We start from the raw sequence: 19,522 nt of genomic DNA on the forward strand, positions 1-19,522 counted from the left end.
CTTACATCATACAACTTGGAAGGCTGGATAAGGAAATTCCCTGCTGACCTGTTGCTTTGCTTTCTAGAGCTCTTTCCCAGTCTCCATATTCGCACCTGAGCAGACCCGGCCACAGGTGCTTTCTGCCCCCTGTGAAGTGCTTTGGAGACTTGGATGTGGTCATGGAGCTGCGAGTCCCACACCTTCTCAGGTCTGTGTGGTTGAGCGCCGAGGGGTAAGGGATGTTCTATGAAATCAAACAGGAGGTTTGTATTCAAGCTAGCATTCTCAGCCCCTAATTCTAACCCCCAATTTTGTCATTCCCTGCTGTGCACTATGCCTTATAGCAGATCAGCATGGTAGGATATACCACATTATTAGATGTGTCCTGTACATGGCAGTTGAACTAACAACTGTGCATAAGGAATATGAATGCTAATACTATATTAATATAATGTATCGCCTATTGCTAACGTTGTCCTCTACAGGCAAGTGATCTGGCTGCACACACACCAGCGGTGCTAAAGGGCTTTGCAGACGCCCTAGCTAAAGCAAGAAAGTGCCATGTGCGTGTATATCACTGGCCTAGTCTCTACGGAGATGTCCTTACTGAACTCTAATTTAATACTGGTTTTTACTAAGGGTTGTGAAGGAAGAAACAGGGTGGCCATATGGAGGTTCATTTTCACTTTCTATAAAAATGCCACTAATGCAAAAATGCAGGTGGCATTTTTATAGAAGTTTTTGAGAAGTTCCTGAAGATTTTTGTGTGACCTTTCTCTAGAGGTTTGTCTGACAAGGTGATCTCTGAATTTGGAGGAGAGCTCAAGGCTGGGCTGCTTGTTTTAGCCAGACCACTCCGACCCAGCGCCTGTGCGATCACCTGCTCCCTTCTCCGTGGCCTTGGGGTTTTTACTGTAAGTCACTTGCACTTCCTTGTGGAATCTCTGCTGTAAAATTAAACTGCTGGAACTACTTCCTATCTGGACTGAGGTTGCCAGCCTCTTCCTTCTCAGCAGGACAAGTGGTTCCCTCACATTTACCCTTTGTGAGGTCACAGCTGCAGTGTTGCTTCCTTCCTGGCTGATTAGGTGGAGTTTCCAGGCCTTCTATCCACAGCACCCTCACCTCCCGCTAGGAATATGCACCAGAAATGTTTACATTCTGACTCCCTTCTCCCTAACCTAGTCATTCTTTAAGATTCAGAGGAATCACCTGGCTTGGGGTGTGGCCTCAGGATCTGCATTTCCAATGAGCCCCTAGATGATTCTGACACTGTTGGTCCGAACCACAGCCTGAGAAGTCACAGGAGGTGACAACCTGTACAAAGCTCTACTGGACAAGGCCACCTCGGTTTATTTGCATACTGTCATAGCAATGGTGTCATGGTACTATTTCCATGATTCCAGTCCTGTGTATACAGTCTCAGACCACTTGCCTATAGAGGACAACATTATCAATAGTAGCTAGGACAGCAGAGTTGACTAGTACTAAAGCATTACCTCTTCTTTTGCAGACCAGCCTTGCCGAGTGAGCTCTGATGGAGACTGGACACCTCTTCAGGGTAGGGGCCACATCTGTCTAGATCCTGCTCTTTACCCACTGTCACATGTGGGAGTGGTTAATGATTTGAATAAACAGAGTAAATCGCAGTACTGTTGTCCTAACACTCACCCTGCAAGAGTTTCCTTACTCCCCAGTCCCCTTCCCTGCTGCAAGCTCGGTGGCTGGGGGCAGCACAGGGAACCCGGACAGCATCGCCAAGATGGGGCGCCTGCGCTTCCTCCTGAGCAGCTACAGTGCAGTAATTAATTCATTGTTCAAATTTCAGAGCAGGCTGGGTTTTAATCCCCTCTGAAATTGGTTTCGGATGTGGAAGTCGTCTGTGCTCCACCCTCTAATTGCAATGGGGAGATAATGTGGCATCTGTATTGCCATTGAGAGTACTGCATTGGGACTGGAAATAAATATCATTTAAGCTTTGAAAGCAGGGCTGGCTGGAAACATTTCCTTTTCTATTTTGCAAATTTAATGCAGAGAAGAGGTTCTGCTCATTCAAAAGAACCATTCCTTTGGAGGCCAAAAGAAAAAAAAAATGAAGCGGGGCATTTTAAATTCTAAGTAAATAGCCTTTCATGCTCTGAGTGACTTTCAAGTCAAATCAAGTGACTTGTTTGCATAGACTTGCTGGATTAATCTTACCATCCAGTTTATCGCATTTACATGATTTTTGGTCCTGCTGTTTATTTACATACGCATTGAACTTTGCACAGAAAGGCTCATTCCTGAGCAAGGTTCTGACTGTGACCATTGCCTGAAAGCAGGACTGGGGCACCAGAGTGAGTTGGAAAAAATAAAAATGCAATTTTCTAACTGCTACTTGCCTACTGTGTTTCTTTTCCATCAGCCTGGTCTGCATCCTCCCATTTTCCTCATGCAAACAGGAATTGGATTCTATTTGGAGATGCTTGAGGATTACTCAAAGGTCCTTCAACTAGATAACGAAAAATTTAGACCTTTGTTAGTTCCCTTGGTTCAGGGAAGGTGTGACTTCTTCCTCTACCCACTGTTATTAAGGGCTTTTCAGACATGCACCTCTGACTGTTTAAATGTCTCAATTGGTGTGTGTCTGCTTTGGGTCCTTATCAACAAAATAGAAATGAATATATTTCTTAGGGAGTACAATAATGCCTTCAGGATTGCTTGGATGTGTATAGTGCTTTCCAGAGCTCTGACAAAGCTCTTGGTAATACTTCAAGAATCACAGTCATGTTCTTCCCACATTATTGATGAAGAAACAGGCTCAGAGAGGTTAAGTGATTTCTCTAAGACCACACAGCATGCTCTCTGGACTTCCTGCAGGGAAGTGGTATGTAGGAGCTCAGGCAGAAGCCAGGGACTCCAGTCCCAAGGAGTGGGGGTGCAGCTCTTGCAGGGGGTGAGTATCTGGGAGGAAATCTAAGATACAAGGCAAGCTAGTTCTTCAAGTGCTCCATCCATGCAGTCAAAATAATCAGCTCATTTATGGTGTCCCTCTCAGAAACAGCAGCGGCAATGATACAAACTATAGAGCTAACTCTGCGGGGTGATTACTCTGTGCAAGTCACTTCATGCACAAGACATCTTCTAATCCGCAGCAAACAAGTGAAAAAGGAACTACTGTTCCACCCATTTTACAGATGGTGAAACTGAGGTCATGATCAACTATGTCTAACTCCTCTGTGCCAGTGTCTTTCCACATACCATGGCGAGTCCTCGCCCTCACCGCACAATATAAGTAGCTCCATTTTAGCAAAGAAGAAATCGACCAGAGACGTGCATTGTCTTGCCCAGCATCACTTTCCCTGCCCTCCTGCTGACATGCTTTCTCTACCACCACTGGAGAGCTGGTCCCCACAGGAGTCCTGGGCTGCTGGGAGGTGACCGGAGGGCTACTCACCACATTCTTGTACAAGTAGTACACCACCATCCTGGCCAGGCGTGAGTAACACCAGTGGCCATGCACGAGCAGTAGCTTCTTGAGGTGTCGGAAGCGGGAGATGGCAAAGTCACTGGACATGACGGCCTGAGGGGAAGAGCAGAGACGTCAGCTCCCACGCACAACCACCAAAGAACCAGCAAGGCTCCCTGGAGGAGGCTCCATTTTAGGTACCAACAGGCAGGGGCTGAAAGACTATCCCCAGAATAATGTGTCACCCTGCGGTGGCCCTTTGGCCTCTCATAGCCTACACTCCCTTCCAGGAAACCCAAACCTCACTAGAATTCAATAAGGGCAGATTGGATGGTTTCAATGGAAGTGACTCTTTTCTGGCTTGAACTTCCATCTCATTCCATTTACCCAAAAGCTGTTCTCATAGTCCTTTATGTGTGGAAGCAAAGGCCAGCCAGAGAGGAGGGGCCCCCAGGCTAGCAATTCTAACCCTTGGAACACGCCATGCCACCCCACCAGGCACATCCATCCCACATTCAGGTGGGGCTGCTGATTGGCTAGTTCTTCCTTCACACGGAGCTGAAATGTGTCCTCTGCCCTCGGGGTGACGTGGAACCAGACACAGCTCCTTGTACTCTTTCAAGTGTGTGAGGTGTGGATGTGTCAGATCATAAATCCTGGTATGAGTCTTGGCCAGGTGATTTCCCCACTCTCAGCCTCCACTTCCTCACCTGAGGCTCATGGCAACTCTTCACGTTAGCGGGGATGAGACATATGAAGTGCCTGAGAGACGTGACCTGTCCTCAAAATGTAACATTTGGAACTACTTTGGACTTCGAGTTCCTTCGTCCTCATCACCAGCTGTAGGCCCAGTCTGGCCTCTGCATGGGTGGTGGGGTACAGTGGCTCAAGGTTCAAAACCACAAGGTAGAGTCTGCTTTTAATGGGACATGTTCACAGCGCAGGTGAGGATGCTTGTTCCAGTCAAGCTGTATCTTGATGAAATTAAGTAGCCCTATTAGAATGTACCAAGCAATGAAGTGGGTCAAGCTAACCATCGAGGCTAAAATGGCAATTAAAAAATGTTTCCAAGTGCGTGTATAACTTGTCATTGCTCAGGGAGAGTGTGGCGACCTTGGAGGTGGGTGGAGGTCCCAGGGAGGGGCAGGCATCAGAGGCAGGCTCAGGATCCCCAATTATTGGTACCATTTGGCTTTAGAATACAGGTTTCCCAGCTGCCTGTAAAAGGCCCTGCATTCTTTGACCGCCCTCTGTGTCTGGAGAATGGGCAGGGGGGGTGGGGAGCAGAGGTTATGCATAGCAGGAAAGTCCCCTTTCCAGAGGAGAATTCTGCAACGCTCTCGGAGGAGTTTCTCTTACACTGTGGGGACTCCGTCCCTTTCTACAAAGGGCCAAGGGGCGGAAGGAAGAAACAAGAAATGTTGACAGGAACCATACCTGCATGCCTTCCTGTCCCGCTATTCCAATCCCAACATCGGCAGCCTGAATCATGCTGACGTCATTTGCTCCATCACCTGAAGAAGAGAGGGCAGAGGTGTCTTTACTCCTGGTCCAGCTGCTGCATCACAGCCACTGAGGGGTGTCATCCCAGTGGCTGTAAATCATCCCCATTTAGACATAATTGAATCTGTTAATGCTGCTCTGAAGAGTCGTAGATGCTGCCACCGTATTTGGCCTGAGGATTGCGTTTTCTTCTTTGGACTAAAAGCCCTCCCTACTTTTTATTATTTGACAGATATTAAGTGTCTTTTTTTTTTTTTTTCTAGTCACAACACAAAGCACAACGCAGTGGTAGGTGAGAGACATGGCAGCGCTTTATCGTTCACAGAGACCACCTTGGCAAGTCTCCCCACGAACTTTAATAACAATGAGCAAATGGAATATTTGAGCAAGGGAGGGACTCTGCAGGGATGAGGCAGCTAGTGATGGGGTCCAGGAGAACTGGAACTCAGATCATTCTGATTCAGGAGGCTATGTGGACACAACTGCACCGTTTGGACAGTCAGTTCATCAGATTGTCAACACTGTCCAGGAGAGGGGGTAGTTTCTTTCTGAATGTAGGAACATGAGCTTGACTAATGTTTATGGTGGAGCGACACTTAGTCATATGGAATTCCCATTCAGTGAGCTGAGTTGACTCAGGAAATGGGAGGTGAGCGTGTGGAGAAACACATATCGCCCTCCTTCTAAACCAGCAGTGGCAGACATCTTTCTGTGATGGTGGAAGTGTTTTCTGTTGGTATTGCTAACCTATGGCTATTGAAAGGTGACTGTGAAATCCTGTTTCATTGTAGTGAATTTTAAGTATAAACCGGCACCAGTGTGGGCGGGTACACACAGGGCCATACAATTCACCACAATGGGGCCTTCTGCCAGGCTTGGCTTTTCTCCACAAGCCCGGCTCTTCCCAATGCTTCATTTTTTCAAAGCAGGGTTTAGCAAATTCTTTTTGTAAGGGGCTGGATAGTAAATATTTTAGGTTTTGTGGTCCAAAAAGCAAAACTGAACAACTGTTCTTACTGAGAGGCAAGTAGTCTTTTTTTATTTAGAAATGTCAAATCATTCTTAGCATCCCTACAAAAATATTCAGAGGGCTAGAGTCAGCCTACAGCCACGTTTGCAAACTGCACAGCCTTTAATTTCTCCTAGGCCTCACCTTTTTTTCATCATCTTTTGCTGTTAATTTTACATGGCATCATTGAGAATTTGGATTTGGGGACAGAATTTTCTTCCCCTAATTGTTTGGCAACAAAGCTTATAGATCTTAAAAATATTGTCATGACAGACACATGTAAAAAAATGAAACTAGACTACCATCTCACACCATATATGAAAATCAACTCAAAATGGATAAAAGATGTGAATGTAAGATCTGATACCATAAAATATATAGAAGAAAACAAACAGAGCACTTCATGACATACACTTCAGAAATATCTTTGCAGATTCGTCCCCAGCAGCAAGGAAAATAAAGGAGAATATAAACAACCTAAGACTACATCAAACTGAGAAGATTCTGCACAGCAACAGAGTAACCAAAATGAAGAGCCATCTACTGAATAGGAGAAAATATTTGCACACCATATATCTAACAAGGGACTGATATTGAAGATCTACAAAGAGCTCATACAACTCAACAAAAAGAACAAAGAACCCAATCAAAAATGGGCAGAAGAGCTAAATAGGCACTAATTCCAAGAAGACATGCAGACGGCAAACAGGCACATGAAAAAATGTTCATCGTCTGTTATCATCAGGGACATGCAAATCAGAACCACAATGAATTGCCACCTCACACCTGTGAGAATGGCCCATATTTAAAACAAAGCAGAAATAAGTGCTGGTGAGAATATGGAGAAAAAGGAAGCCCCTTACACTGTTGGTGGGAATGGAGACTGGTCCAGTCCCTATAAAAAGCTGTGTGAAGGTTCCTCAAAGACTAAAAATGGACCTACCATCTGATACAGCAAGTCCACTCCTAGGTATCTACCCAAAGAACACAAAACACTAATTTGTAAGGAAACTTGTACTGCTATGATTATTGCAGCACCATTTACAATAGCCAAGATATAGAAACAACATAAATGCCCCCAAACAGATGAGTGGATCAAGAAGATGTGGTATGCAGATTCAATGGAATATTACTCAGCAATCAAAAAGGAAACTCATGCCATTTGAAGCAACATGGATAGAGCTGGAATAGATTATACTAACTGAAATAAGCCATAAGGAGAAAGATAAGTGCCAGATGGTGTCCCATGTATTTAGAAGTGAGCATACACATTAAACGGGGACAGTTCCAACTTTTAAAATTTCTCCATCGGCCATCCACACTCAGCAGAATATCGAATCCACCAATAGTGGAGGTGTGTAGCTGTGTCCCTGTGGTAAGGATTGACGGGGAAATGGTCTGGCCCCAGCCCTGAATTGGCCCAAGTGTCTATTGCTGAGTGACCTGGATGTTTTCAACTCAAGACCCAGTTGACTTTGACCTATACTGAGGCTTGAGATACCCTATCTGACCTGCTACCTGAGATCTTGGATCCACTCTCCCACTCCACTCATCTCTGGCCAACCACATCTTGCTTGTCACATTGAACTCACCCCATTTAAGACAATGACCCTCAGCCTGAGCCTGCTGACGTGGACTCCTGGCCCCCACCTCCTGCCCTGGCCAGCTGCCACACGCCCCCTCAGGACTGGTACCTATGGCGAGGGTCAGGACCCCCAGCTTGTCTCGCACCAGCTTGACAATCATGCTCTTCTGGAGTGGGGTGCAACGGCAGCACAGGACAGACCGGCAGAACTGAGTTAGCTCCAGAAACTTCTTCTCCAGCTTTCCCTGGAAAATGGCATTCAATGTCTTTCCATCGATGACCAGGCCAATTTCTGGAACTACAGCTCCCAAGGCAGGGGGCGGCGTTGTCTCTGGAGGCAGGCGGAACCCGAAGAACTGGCGGGCTGGCTTCCGTGGTCCGTAAAATTGCTTCACCTCTTCCAATGTATAATCGAGGATGGATTCACAGGTTTCCTGTAAAGAGTCAGAATCACACAGTATTGGTCAGCTGTTGTGGAAACCTATGTTAAAAACCCTACTTTAGTGCCTCCCTGGTGGTGGAAGGAGTTAAGCACAGCACTATGAGGCTATCTGCAGCCACTGCAGCACAAGTTCGATCCCTGGCCAGGGAGCTACCCACATGGTGCAGCAGACCTCTCCTGACTCGCCCACTGCTCCCCTCAGCAGTGTATTTCAGTCAGTCTGCCGGTTACGGTCCCCACTCTGTCTCTGGTGAATCCTCTCACCCCCTGTACCTCTGGTCTGTATCCCAGTTCTTGTATGCATAAATAAATCAATCTTTAAAAACAAACAAAAAAACCCTACTTTATCCTTTAGTGAAATAGTTGTAAAACTACCACCATAGAAATGACCTAGGACTTTTTCTTTACATTGCTTTGACATATTTCAAACAGCATCAAAGCAATGTTAATTTGGGAGTGGAGCCAGCAGGACAGGGGCTGATGTGGGTGACACAAGACTAAGCATGGTATCCGGGTCGGTACAAACAATGGCACACGCCATGCTCTATGGTGCTACCTATTATTTACAAGTCATGTTGATTCCCCCGTGTTGCTCAGAAAATTCCAGTGCGGTATGTGGGGGAGGAGAAGGGTATTGCTGACTTTACTTATTATTTTTAAATATTTTTTAGAAGTGGGGTACAAGCCAGAGTCATGGGAGCGGGGTGAGAAGATTTACCAGAAAGAGTGGGAGCAGAACAGGCAGATCTACTGAAACACACTGCTGAGGGGAGCAGTGAGCGAGACAGGAGAGGTCTGCTGTGCCATGTGCGTTGCTCCCCAGCTGGCTGGGGATTGAACTTATGCTGCAAAGGCCGCGGACAGCTTCACAGCACTGCACTCAACCCCCTGTGCTCAACCCCCTGTGCCACCAGGGAGGCCCTATTGCTAACTTTAGCTTAGAGACAAAGAAGTGGAAGCAGTGATATCTTTGGTAAACTGCCCAGGGCCATGTGATTTGGTAGTAGACATAGCTATTGACTACCTGACCTGTAGCTTCCAGATTAAACAAGTACATTGGCTGCGCATTTATCACCTGGCCTGAATATAGCAGTTGTACCAGTACAAAGTGACCACAGATGTGAAAGTCTCACTGATGTCAAGAAACTTACTGATTTTTTTTCTGGCATTTTTCTTGAAACAGATAAATCTGCTGAGCAGGACATCACAGAAACCCTAGCAAAGCTTCTGTGCTCCCAGAGAAAAGGGAGGTCGTACTGGACTGGAGCAGAGTTATATAGGAGGAGGCAGCTTCTGCCAAGCCCAGAGTGAGAGAAGACAAGGCTTGTGCGGAATGGTAAGCAGCTTGTTGATTCATCAGCCAAAGTTCCTCAGGAGCAGGCCATACTCCATGTGAAGAGCAGTCACTTTCAACTCTGTAAAGCTGTCTAGGACCCTCCAAAATGCTACCAGACCCACTTAACCTGTAAGATTTGTTTTTCTTATTCCTTTGTCTGGGGAAAAGTGGTGGGTGCTTAGAGATATTAGGCCAGAGACTGGGGAAGGAGTTATTTCCTGTTATCAATTCTCCTGTTGCTTTTGATGATGTGATATATCTCAATTTTTTTAAAAAAAATATTTATGTATTTATGCATACAAGAACTGGGGTACAGGCCAGAGGTGTGGGCAGTGAGAGGATTCACCAGAGACAGAGTGGGGAACAGAACAGGCAGAGTAACTGAAATACACTACTGAGGGGAATAATGGGTGAGACAGGAGAGGTCTGCAGCGCCATGTGTGTAGCTCCCTGGCCAGGGATCGAACTTGCACTGCAGTGGCTGTGGATAGCTTCATAGGTTGCGTCTTAACCCTTTGTGCCACCAGGGAGGCCCCATATCTCAAATTCTTATTTTGCTTCTTGCAAACACTTTCAATAGGGAAAAGTTGCAGTGGTCAACTGTATTAACAATTTTAATGCTATTTGGTTCACATGGTCTGTACTGAACAGTGTTCTTTTATCCAAGTAAGGGCTGATGATTTCTTGGTAGTGCTAAACATTTCTCCTCTAAAGAAATTTTAAAATGTTCAAAGTGGGCTGATGTAAATGAAACCCTTAAATAACCAACTATGTGGATTTTGGCTCAGTGATGTGAAGGTTGTTCTGAAATGATGGGTTTGGGAATAATCATTGATCTGTTTCTGAAAATGTGTGCAATCATTTCTGTTGGAGAGAGTAACATGTCGTTCATTATTGCTGAGTCCTTTTTAGGGGATCCCAAGCTGAGGGTGGCAGGCAGTAGTGTGTGCACAGTCCCCAGAGGGGCAGTGGGTTCTAGAAGCAGGGGCGATACCCCAGACACTTAACTGGGAAAGAGATCCAGATGGTCCTTGCTGGTGGTTGGGGTCGAGAAGTTATATCAATTCCTCCAACCTGTGACAGCAGCAAATCACTGCAGATATAAGCTGCCAAATGAAATCTCTGCTTTTACTTATTTTAAATTTCCTATGGAATAATCACCAAAGTTACCGCTCACATAATGGGGTATGTCAGGGACTGTCCTAGGCAGCTTCTCTCATGGTTCTCAGTGCACCCCGCCTCCACCATGTTAGTCATACCCTTGTGTGATTTCCTCCCCGAGTGAAGGCTTGCTCTAGTCATGTCTGATCAAGAGAATTCTACAAAAGGGATGGGTCTATATTAGTCTATAAAAGACTGGCTTCTGCTGGGCACTCTCACTTGCTTTCTCTTAGGTCTGTCCTAGCCTTAGAAGGAGACTAGCCATCATGTTGTGAACAGCTCCGTGAAGAGGCTGCTAGGCAAAGAACTGCAACAACCATGTCCCCGAGCTTGGCAGAAGGACCTCTGTCCATTCCCCAGAGACCTGCCCAGTGGAGGCTGCAGATGAGCCCACAGTCTTGATACTTGGCTTGACTACAGCCAGAGGGACGCTGCTCAGTGCTCCTGAACCCCTTACACCTGGAAACTGGAATCATAAACACTTGTGTTTTCAGCTGCTAAGTTTTGGGGATTCTATAATGACAATGCTATGTAAATATTTTTCTTCATGCTCTTACTGACTCTTCCCAATAGCCTCTTAAATAAATCTTCTGAATCCCTGTTTTAATGATGAAGTTCAGAGGTATGATATCTGGATCATACTAAGCCTTTAATATATTGTTAATAATTACAATTTTATTTGCTATTAGAAGTTCCTCCCTAATACTATAATTCTCTTCTTATGAATGAGAACCCTGAGGTCTAGATCAGTCTCATAAGTTGCTTGTAGTTTTAAAATATGCAACAATAGACTGAGGAAGGAAGCAGGATGGAGCCAGGAGACCTGGAGGAGGCGCATGGAGCCTAGAGACACATTTAAAAAGTAATAACTCAAGAATTTCATAATACATTGGAATAGTTAAACAACTGTCAATGAGCTTCCTGTGATATGTTCTCTGTATTTTCTTTCCTTGCTGGATCCCCTATGAGACGATATAAAATCTATTACAAGTCACTTGGAACTTGTTGAGATTTGATATTTCACAGGAAGGCAGGAGAATGAGTTGAACAAATGATGACATTTGTTTGCAACTTCCAGTGTTGCCTATAAAGAACACCAGTTATTCGAAGAGGGCGGAGCAACATGGCGGCGAGGAGACGCTGCGAGTAAGATCTCCCATTAAAAAAAGTGAATAGGGAGGAAAAGCGGCAGGTCCCAGTGAGAACTGGGACACGGAAGATAAACGGACGACTCCAGCAAACTGCCCGAAGAAGAAAGTTGCCATAAAAGAGGACGAGAAGGGAGGGAAGCGCAGAACCCTGCTCCCCTCCCCCGCCCACAAAGTCGGCACTCTCCGACCGGCAGAGAGGAGGAAACAACAAACCAAAACGGCCAACAAGAAAAACGGACACAGCAAGCGGGACTGTGAGTGGAAAGGAACTATTTCAGCCACCACACCCCGTGAATGGGAGCTGAGGCGAACCCTGCAGGATCCGCCGCGGAGGTGAGCTCCAGACGCCATTAAAGAGAGCCCCGCCCCCCAGGAGGAGACCAGCACCAGCACACAGCCCCGGCCGCCCGGTAAGCTTGCGCGGAAAGTGGCGCGGATCCAGACCGGATCGCAGCTGCCCAGGTCCCCGCGCCTGCGACCTAGGCTTGCGGGGAGACGGCGGAGGCCCTCCCTGACTGAGCAGGAACAAGGCGCCCAGGCAGGGGAGCGGGATTCAAAAGGCGCCATTCCCGCGCCACTGATCTGGGCTACAGCCCGCGTCCTGGAACTGAGGGCTTTGGAGCTGAGACCCGGGGTACGAAATTAGGGGCGTGGGTTCCCCACGACGGTGGGGCACAAGGAAGACACAGCACCCCAAAGCCGTTGAGGTGTACCCTACCATCCCCGCTCTGCTCCCTGTCCCACGGGGTGGAAAATCAGCTCCCCAAGGGCTCTAGGAGAGATCTCTGGCGCCACCTAGCGACTTGACCCCAGCACAGGCTACTGAAGGAGCTAGTGGCCAGCTGGGGAGTTAGCCCACACCTGGCTCCTTCCGAACAAGTAGTCTGAGCCCACAGGGAGAGCAAGCACCCACAGCCGGGGCAGACCAGGCGCGCAGAAGAGTGTGCCTGAGACCAGACGCGCAGGGAGTGTGTCCCACATCACCATTTTAGAACAGGGACATTTCCTCAGTAAAGACTACCTGCAGAAGGCTTCCTCAGGAGCCAGAGGTGAGCGGGGGAAGTTCGCCCACGCCAGACCCCCTCTGGCCTGCAGTCCAAGCCCAGAGGGGAGCAGGAACCCACCGCCGGGGCAGACCAGGCGCACAGGGGAGTGTGTCCCCACATCGGCATTTTAGAACAGGGACCTTTCTCCATTAAAGGCTGCTTGAAACTGACAGATGACTCCTGGAAGAACCAGAGGGGAACAGAGAAGCCCACCCAAGATGCCGGCCAGTCCCAACAACACAGTGTCCCAACGCATACGGCAAATTAGAAAACAGACAGTAGGGAGGAGAAGAACCACACGCAACCTAGCAACTCTCCAGAGAAAAAGCACACCACAAAAAGAATGCCAGCCCCCAGATTGCAAAGACAATAACTTGGAAGAATTTCTGAGCCTTCCAGAAAGAGAATTTAAATTGCCGTGATTAAAAAACTGACAGAAGTCATAAAGGAAAACAATGATAAGGGAAAAATAATCAACGATCAGAAGAATGCAATTGAGTCCCTAGAGAGGGAAAACAATGGTCAGAAGAAAGAAATTGAGTCCCTAAAGAGGGAAGTAAAAGAAATACAGGAGATCAAAGAATTAATGGAAGAACTAAAGAATTCTGGGAAAAGCAATGAAAGCAGAATAGATGAAATGGAAGAACGAATAAGTAATCTTGAAGACACAGAAATAAAAAGAACCAAAACAGAAAAGGAAAGAGAAGTACGAAGGAAAAAGAACGAAGAAAGACTTCGGGAACTATCTGACTCCATGAGGAAAGGAAATATAAGAGTTATAGGAATACCAGAAGGAGAGGAGAGAGATGTAGGAACAGAGAAAATATTCAAAGAGATAATTGAAGAGAACTTCCCAAATGTGAAGAAGGAGCTGAAAATTGATATACAAGAAGCAAGAAGAACACCAAACTTCCACGACGAAAGGAAAAATACAGCAAGACACATAATAGTAAAGCTCCCAAGAATCCAGGACAAGGAAAAAATAATGAAGCTGGCAAGAGGGAAGAAACAGATAACATTCAAAGGAAAACCAATCAGGCTGACATCAGACTTCTCCGAAGAAACACTACGGGCAAGGAGAGAGTGGAGGGACATAGTCAACAGACTCCAAGAAAACAGATGCCAACCAAGAATACTCTATCCCGCAAAGCTCTCCTTCCTCTTTGAAGAAAGAATATGGACCTTCCCAGACAAACAGAAACTCCGGAATTTCATTGCAACTAAACCCCCACTCCAAAAAATACTACAAGGAGTCCTAAAGCCAGAACCTCAGAGGGACGAATAACAATGAAAGAAGGCCAAAAAAAAAAAAAAAGTTATTAAAAGAATAAATAAATAAAATCAAAGGAAAGACAAACACAATGGCAAATACAGATGTTAACATATCAATATTAACTCTAAATGTAAATGGACTAAACTCTTCAATAAAAAGACACAGAGTGGCAGCCTGGATTAAGAAACAAAACCCAACCTTTTGCTGTCTCCAGGAAACACATTTAGCTACAAAAGATAAAAATAGGCTCAAAGTTAAAGGATGGAAAACAATCCTACAAGCAAATGGACCAAAAAAGAAAGCAGGAACAGCTATACTTATATCAGATAAAACAGATTTCAAACTCAAAAAGATAAAAAGAGACCCCAATGGTCACTACATTATGATCAAGGGGACAATACTTCAAGAAGAAATAACACTCATTAACATATACTCACCAAACGAAGGAGCACCAAAATATATCAGACAACTGTTGTCCTCTCTGAAAACAGACATCAGAGAAAACACATACGTAGTGGGAGACTTCAACACACCACTATCAACAATGGATAGATCAACAAGACAAAAAATAAGTAAAGAAACCAAAGCTCTAAATAAGGACCTAGAGCAATTAGGCTTAACAGACATCTGTAGAACACTAAACCCCAAAAAAACGGAGTACACATTTTTCTCAAGCGCACACGGATCATTCTCCAGGATCGATCACATACTGGGGCACAAGACAAACATCAACAGATACACCAAGATTGAAATCATATCAACCATCTTTTCTGACCATGAAGGCATCAAACTAGAAATAAACCATAAAAAGAAGGCAAGGAACTTTCCTACCTCATGGAGATTAAAAACCACACTACTGGAAGACCATTGGACTAATGAGGAGATCAAAGAAGAAATTAAAAAATTTTTGAATTGAACGACAAGGAGGACACTAATATCCTAAATGTATGGGATGCAGCAAAAGCAGTAATAAGAGGAAAATATATAGCAATAGAAGCTCACATCAAGAAACAAGAAAGAACGCAAAGAAACAACCTCATCTCGAAGCTCAAAGATCTAGAAAAAGAACAACAAAAAAACCCCAAAACCAGTAGAAGAAAAGAAATAATAAAAACCAAAGCAGAAATAAATGAAATTGAAACTAAAAAAACAATCCAAAAGATCAATGAAACCAAGAGCTGGTTTTTTGAAAAAATCAATAAAATAGACAAACCCCTAGCCAGGCTCACAAAGGAAAAAAGGGAGAAAGCACAAATAAACAGGATCATCAATGAAAGAGGAGAAATCACAACGGACACAGCAGAAATCAAAAGAATAATCAGTAACTACTATGAACAGTTATATGGAAACAAGTTTAACAATCTAGAGGAGATGGACAAATTCCTACAACTCTACAATCACCCAAAGCTAGATAAAGAAGAAATAGAACACCTAAACAGACCAATTACAATTAGCGAAATTGAAATGGTAATAAAAACCTCCCCAAAAACAAAAGCCCAGGACCTGATGGATTTACAAATGAATTCTACCAAACATTCAGAGACGAATTAGTGCCTATCCTTCACAAACTCTTCCAAAAAATTGAGAAGGAAGGGACAATACCAAACACGTTTTATGAAGCCAACATTACACTAATACCAAAACCGAACAAGGACAACACAAAAAAGGAAAACTACAGGCCAATCTCCCTAATGAACACTGATGCAAAAATCCTCAATAAAATTTTAGCTATCAGAATCCAACAATGTATCCATAAGATAATTCACCACGACCAAGTTGGATTCATTCCAGGGGCACAAGGATGGTTTAACATCCGAAAATCAATCAACGTTATCCAACACATCAACAAAAAGAAATATAAAAACCATATGATAATATCAATAGATGCTGAGAAAGCTTTCGACAAAGTGCAACACCCATTCATGATAAAAGCCCTTGAAATTCTGGGGATACAAGGAACATACCTCAACATCATAAAGGCCATCTATGACAAGCCAACAGCCAGTATCATTCTCAATGGTGAAAAGCTGAAAGCAATTCCATTAAGATCTGGAACAGGACAAGGATGTCCACTCTCACCATTGCTTTTCAATATAATACTGGAAGTCCTAGCCAGGGCAATAAGACAAGAGAAAGACATCCAAGGAATCCAAATAGGAAAAGAAGAAGTCAAACTATCACTATTTGCAGACGATATGATATTATACATAGAGAACCCCAAAAACTCCACAGAAAAGCTAATTCAACTCATCAATCAGTTCAGTAAAGTGGCAGGATACAAAATCAACACGCAAAAGTCAGTAGCCTTCCTATACACAAACAATAAATCTGAAGAAGAAGAAATCAAAAAGACCATCCCTTTTGTTATTGAAACAAAAAAAATCAAATATTTGGGAATAAATCTAACAAAAGAGGTAAAGGACCTATACAAAGAAAACTATAAAACACTGTTAAAAGAAATAGAAGAAGACACAAAGAAATGGAGAGACGTCCCCTGCTCATGGATTGGAAGAATAAACATTATTAAAATGGCCATCCTACCAAAAGCAATATACAGATTCAATGCTATTCCAATCAAAATTTCAATGTCATTCTTCAAAGAAATAGAACAATTATTGATGAAATTCATATGGAATCACCAAAAACCCCGAATAGCCAAAGCTCTCCTGAAAAAAAAAGAAGGGAATGGAGGCATCAGACTCCCAGACTTCAAACTATACTACAAAGCCATAATCATCAAAACTGCATGGTATTGGAACAAGAACAGACATACAGACCAATGGAATCGAATAGAAAATCCAGAAATAAACCCACAGATTTATGGTCAACTAATCTTTGACAAAGGAGCAAAGAATATGCATTGGAGCAAAGAAAGTTTGTTCAATAAATGGTGCTGGGAAAACTGGGTCGCTACATGCAAAAGAATGAAGCTTGACCACCACCTCACACCATACACAAAAATCAACTCAAAATGGATTAAAGAACTAGACATAAGACCTGCAACCATAAAATATATAGAAGGAAATATAGGCGAAACACTACGTGATTTGCACATCAAAGACATCTTTACAGACACATCACCCAAAGCAGTGATAGTGAAGGCAAAGATAAACAGCTGGGACTACATCAAATTAAAGAGCTTTTGCACAGCAAAAGAGACAATAACAAAAACAAAGAGAAACCCCACCAACTGGGAGAACATTTTTGCACCCAACACTAATGATAAAGGACTGATCACAAAAATCTGCAAAGAGCTGATGAGACTCAACAACAACAAAGAAAATAATCCAGTCAAAAAATGGGCAGAAGAGCTTAAAAGAAACTTCTCTGAAGAGGAAATGCAAATGGCCAACAGGCATATGAAAAAATGTTCAACATCACTTGTCATCAGGGAAATGCAAATCAAAACTACCATGAGATACCATCTTACACCAGTGAGAATGGCACATATTAAAAAAACTAGCAACAACAAATGTTGGCGAGGGTGTGGAGAAAAAGGAACTCTTCTGCACTGTTGGTGGGAGTGCAAACTGGTCCAACCACTGTGGAAAGCTGTATGGAGATTTCTGGACCTACTAAACATAGAGCTTCCATATGATCCAGCAATTCCACTCCTAGGTATTTACCCAAAGGACACAGAAACATCAATTCCAAAGAGCACCTGCACCCCTATGTTTATAGCAGCACTGTTTACAATAGCTAAGCTTTGGAAACAACCCAAATGCCCAAAAATAGATGACTGGATCAAGAAGATGTGGTACATATATACCATGGAATATTACTCAGCATTCAAAAAAGATAAACACATGCAATTTGCAGCAACATGGATGGCGCTGGAAGGGATCATGCTCAGCGAAATAAGCCAAAAAGAAAAAGAAAAATACCGGATGGTCTCACTCATAGCAGGAATCTAGAAAACTTAAATAAGGGACCAGGAAAATGAATAACTATAAGAAAGTGAAAATCAAAATCAACAAAAAACTATGAACCAGAGACACTTTTAGGGGGGCGGGGGTGGGAGGGGAGGGATTGGGGTCAGAATGGGGGGGCTGCAATTGTATGGGGAATATAACAATAAAATTTATTAAAAAAAAAAAAATAAAAAAAAAAAAATAAAATATGCAACAATAAAACAGTAGCCTGTGCCAATTTATAATGAATAAGGCAAAGTAAAACCCATAGAGGGAATGTCCACTGAATATGTAATTACAACCTATGGTTTAAATAAATCTGAGGTTTAGGGTGAATTTCCCCAGCCTCTGTCTTAACAGCTCTTTGCACCCACCACTTTCCCCAGACCAAGGAATAAGAAAGACTAATCTTACAGGTTAAGTGGGTCTGGTAGCATTTTGGAGGGCCCTAGACAGCTTTACAGAGCTGAAAGTGACTGCTCTTCACATGGCGTGTGGCCTGCTCCTTAGGAACTTTGGCTGATTAATCACACAAACCTCTTCTGCTTCCTACAGGAAGGCATTACAGGTTAAAAAACACCCCTCTGGCTGGCTGACTCACAGGTTTGCAATGCCCTCCCCCTTTCTGGAATTACCTGCAGGAAAGGCTCATCGCAAAGGCACTGCCCACTGCACATGGGCAGGCAGATGTCACCCCCACGACAGGGACCACTCACTCCAATGAGCTGCCAAGGACTTTCTTTCCTGAGCATTATATTACCATCAAAGATTTCCCTGAGATTATTTTCATTCTGAAAATTCACTGGGGTTTAATCTAATCAGAGCATCATCTGTGTACCTGCCAAGAAAGTAAATGATTTTTCTAGTCATCAAAAGGGCCTTGGGCACTTGGCATAGTAGACACTACTTACAAAAAATGTGCATGTGGAGTCACATAGAAAGCAAAATTAAACCTCCTAAATTTCTATTCTGGGTCCAGATCGGCCTCAGGCCAAATTGAAAGAGATTCAGCATTCTCCCAGCTTCTTTTTCCGTGCTGTTCTTTTTCTTTTCCATCTACCCTCTTCTCCTCCCCTTCCCCAGGGGATGCTCCGTGTCTGCAGGTGCCCTTCCCCTGCAGTGCTTCTTGCTTTGGCATAGCACATCCATCTCCTTCCTTCTAGGAGCTTGTATCCTAGTGCCTTCCCCCTATGCTCATCTGCCAAAAACATGCAGGGACTTTACTTGCTGCAGTTTGCATTGTGAAACGAGATTCTCCCTCCTAAACAGAAAATTCTGTTACTGCCTTGACTATGCTTCTTCAGACTGTTCCAGTTCTCTCTGCCAATCTCAATTCCTGCTGCTCACAACCTCTTTGGGTTGATGATGGCAGTTTTAGAACTTTGCTTCTCTCTCTCATTCCATCAAAATACACTGGTCTCACATGTCATACCCACCAGGCTTATACTGTGGCAAGCCCACTGGCCAACTGGAGCTGAGATTTTAGATGCACAAGAACTTTGATTTAATTAGAGCTTTTTCAATGGGTGAGTTTATCCAAAGTAGAAGAAATAACAACAGAGGTTTCATGAGCCAATAGTGTGGTGTAACACAGATGGTACAGGTCAGGCAGGAGAACAATGTTTGAGACTTAATTCTGTCCATGAGCAACTACCAGGGAGACCCCTGGCAAGTG

At 44.2% G+C, this 19,522-nt stretch overlaps 1 protein-coding gene across 6 annotated transcripts in view; it reads right to left on the reverse strand.

Moving 5' to 3' along the window:
- The window catches only part of ATP10B (ATPase phospholipid transporting 10B (putative)), a 342,867-nt gene that overhangs the window by 19,215 nt on the left and 304,130 nt on the right, over window positions 1–19,522 (reverse strand). For all 6 annotated transcript variants that reach the window (XM_054690976.1, XM_054690973.1, XM_037499109.2 and 3 more), the window contains 3 exons: window positions 7,637–7,961; window positions 4,868–4,944; window positions 3,419–3,544 (listed from right to left, as the gene is read on the reverse strand). In XM_054690976.1, the coding sequence (XP_054546951.1) occupies window positions 3,419–3,544; window positions 4,868–4,944; window positions 7,637–7,961 (528 nt within the window). The remainder of the gene's footprint in view (window positions 1–3,418; window positions 3,545–4,867; window positions 4,945–7,636; window positions 7,962–19,522) is intronic.

Source organism: Talpa occidentalis, unplaced genomic scaffold (assembly GCF_014898055.3).
Source record: "Talpa occidentalis isolate TD23 unplaced genomic scaffold, MPIMG_talOcc4v2.1 talOcc4.9, whole genome shotgun sequence".
Lineage (NCBI taxonomy): Eukaryota > Metazoa > Chordata > Mammalia > Eulipotyphla > Talpidae > Talpa > Talpa occidentalis.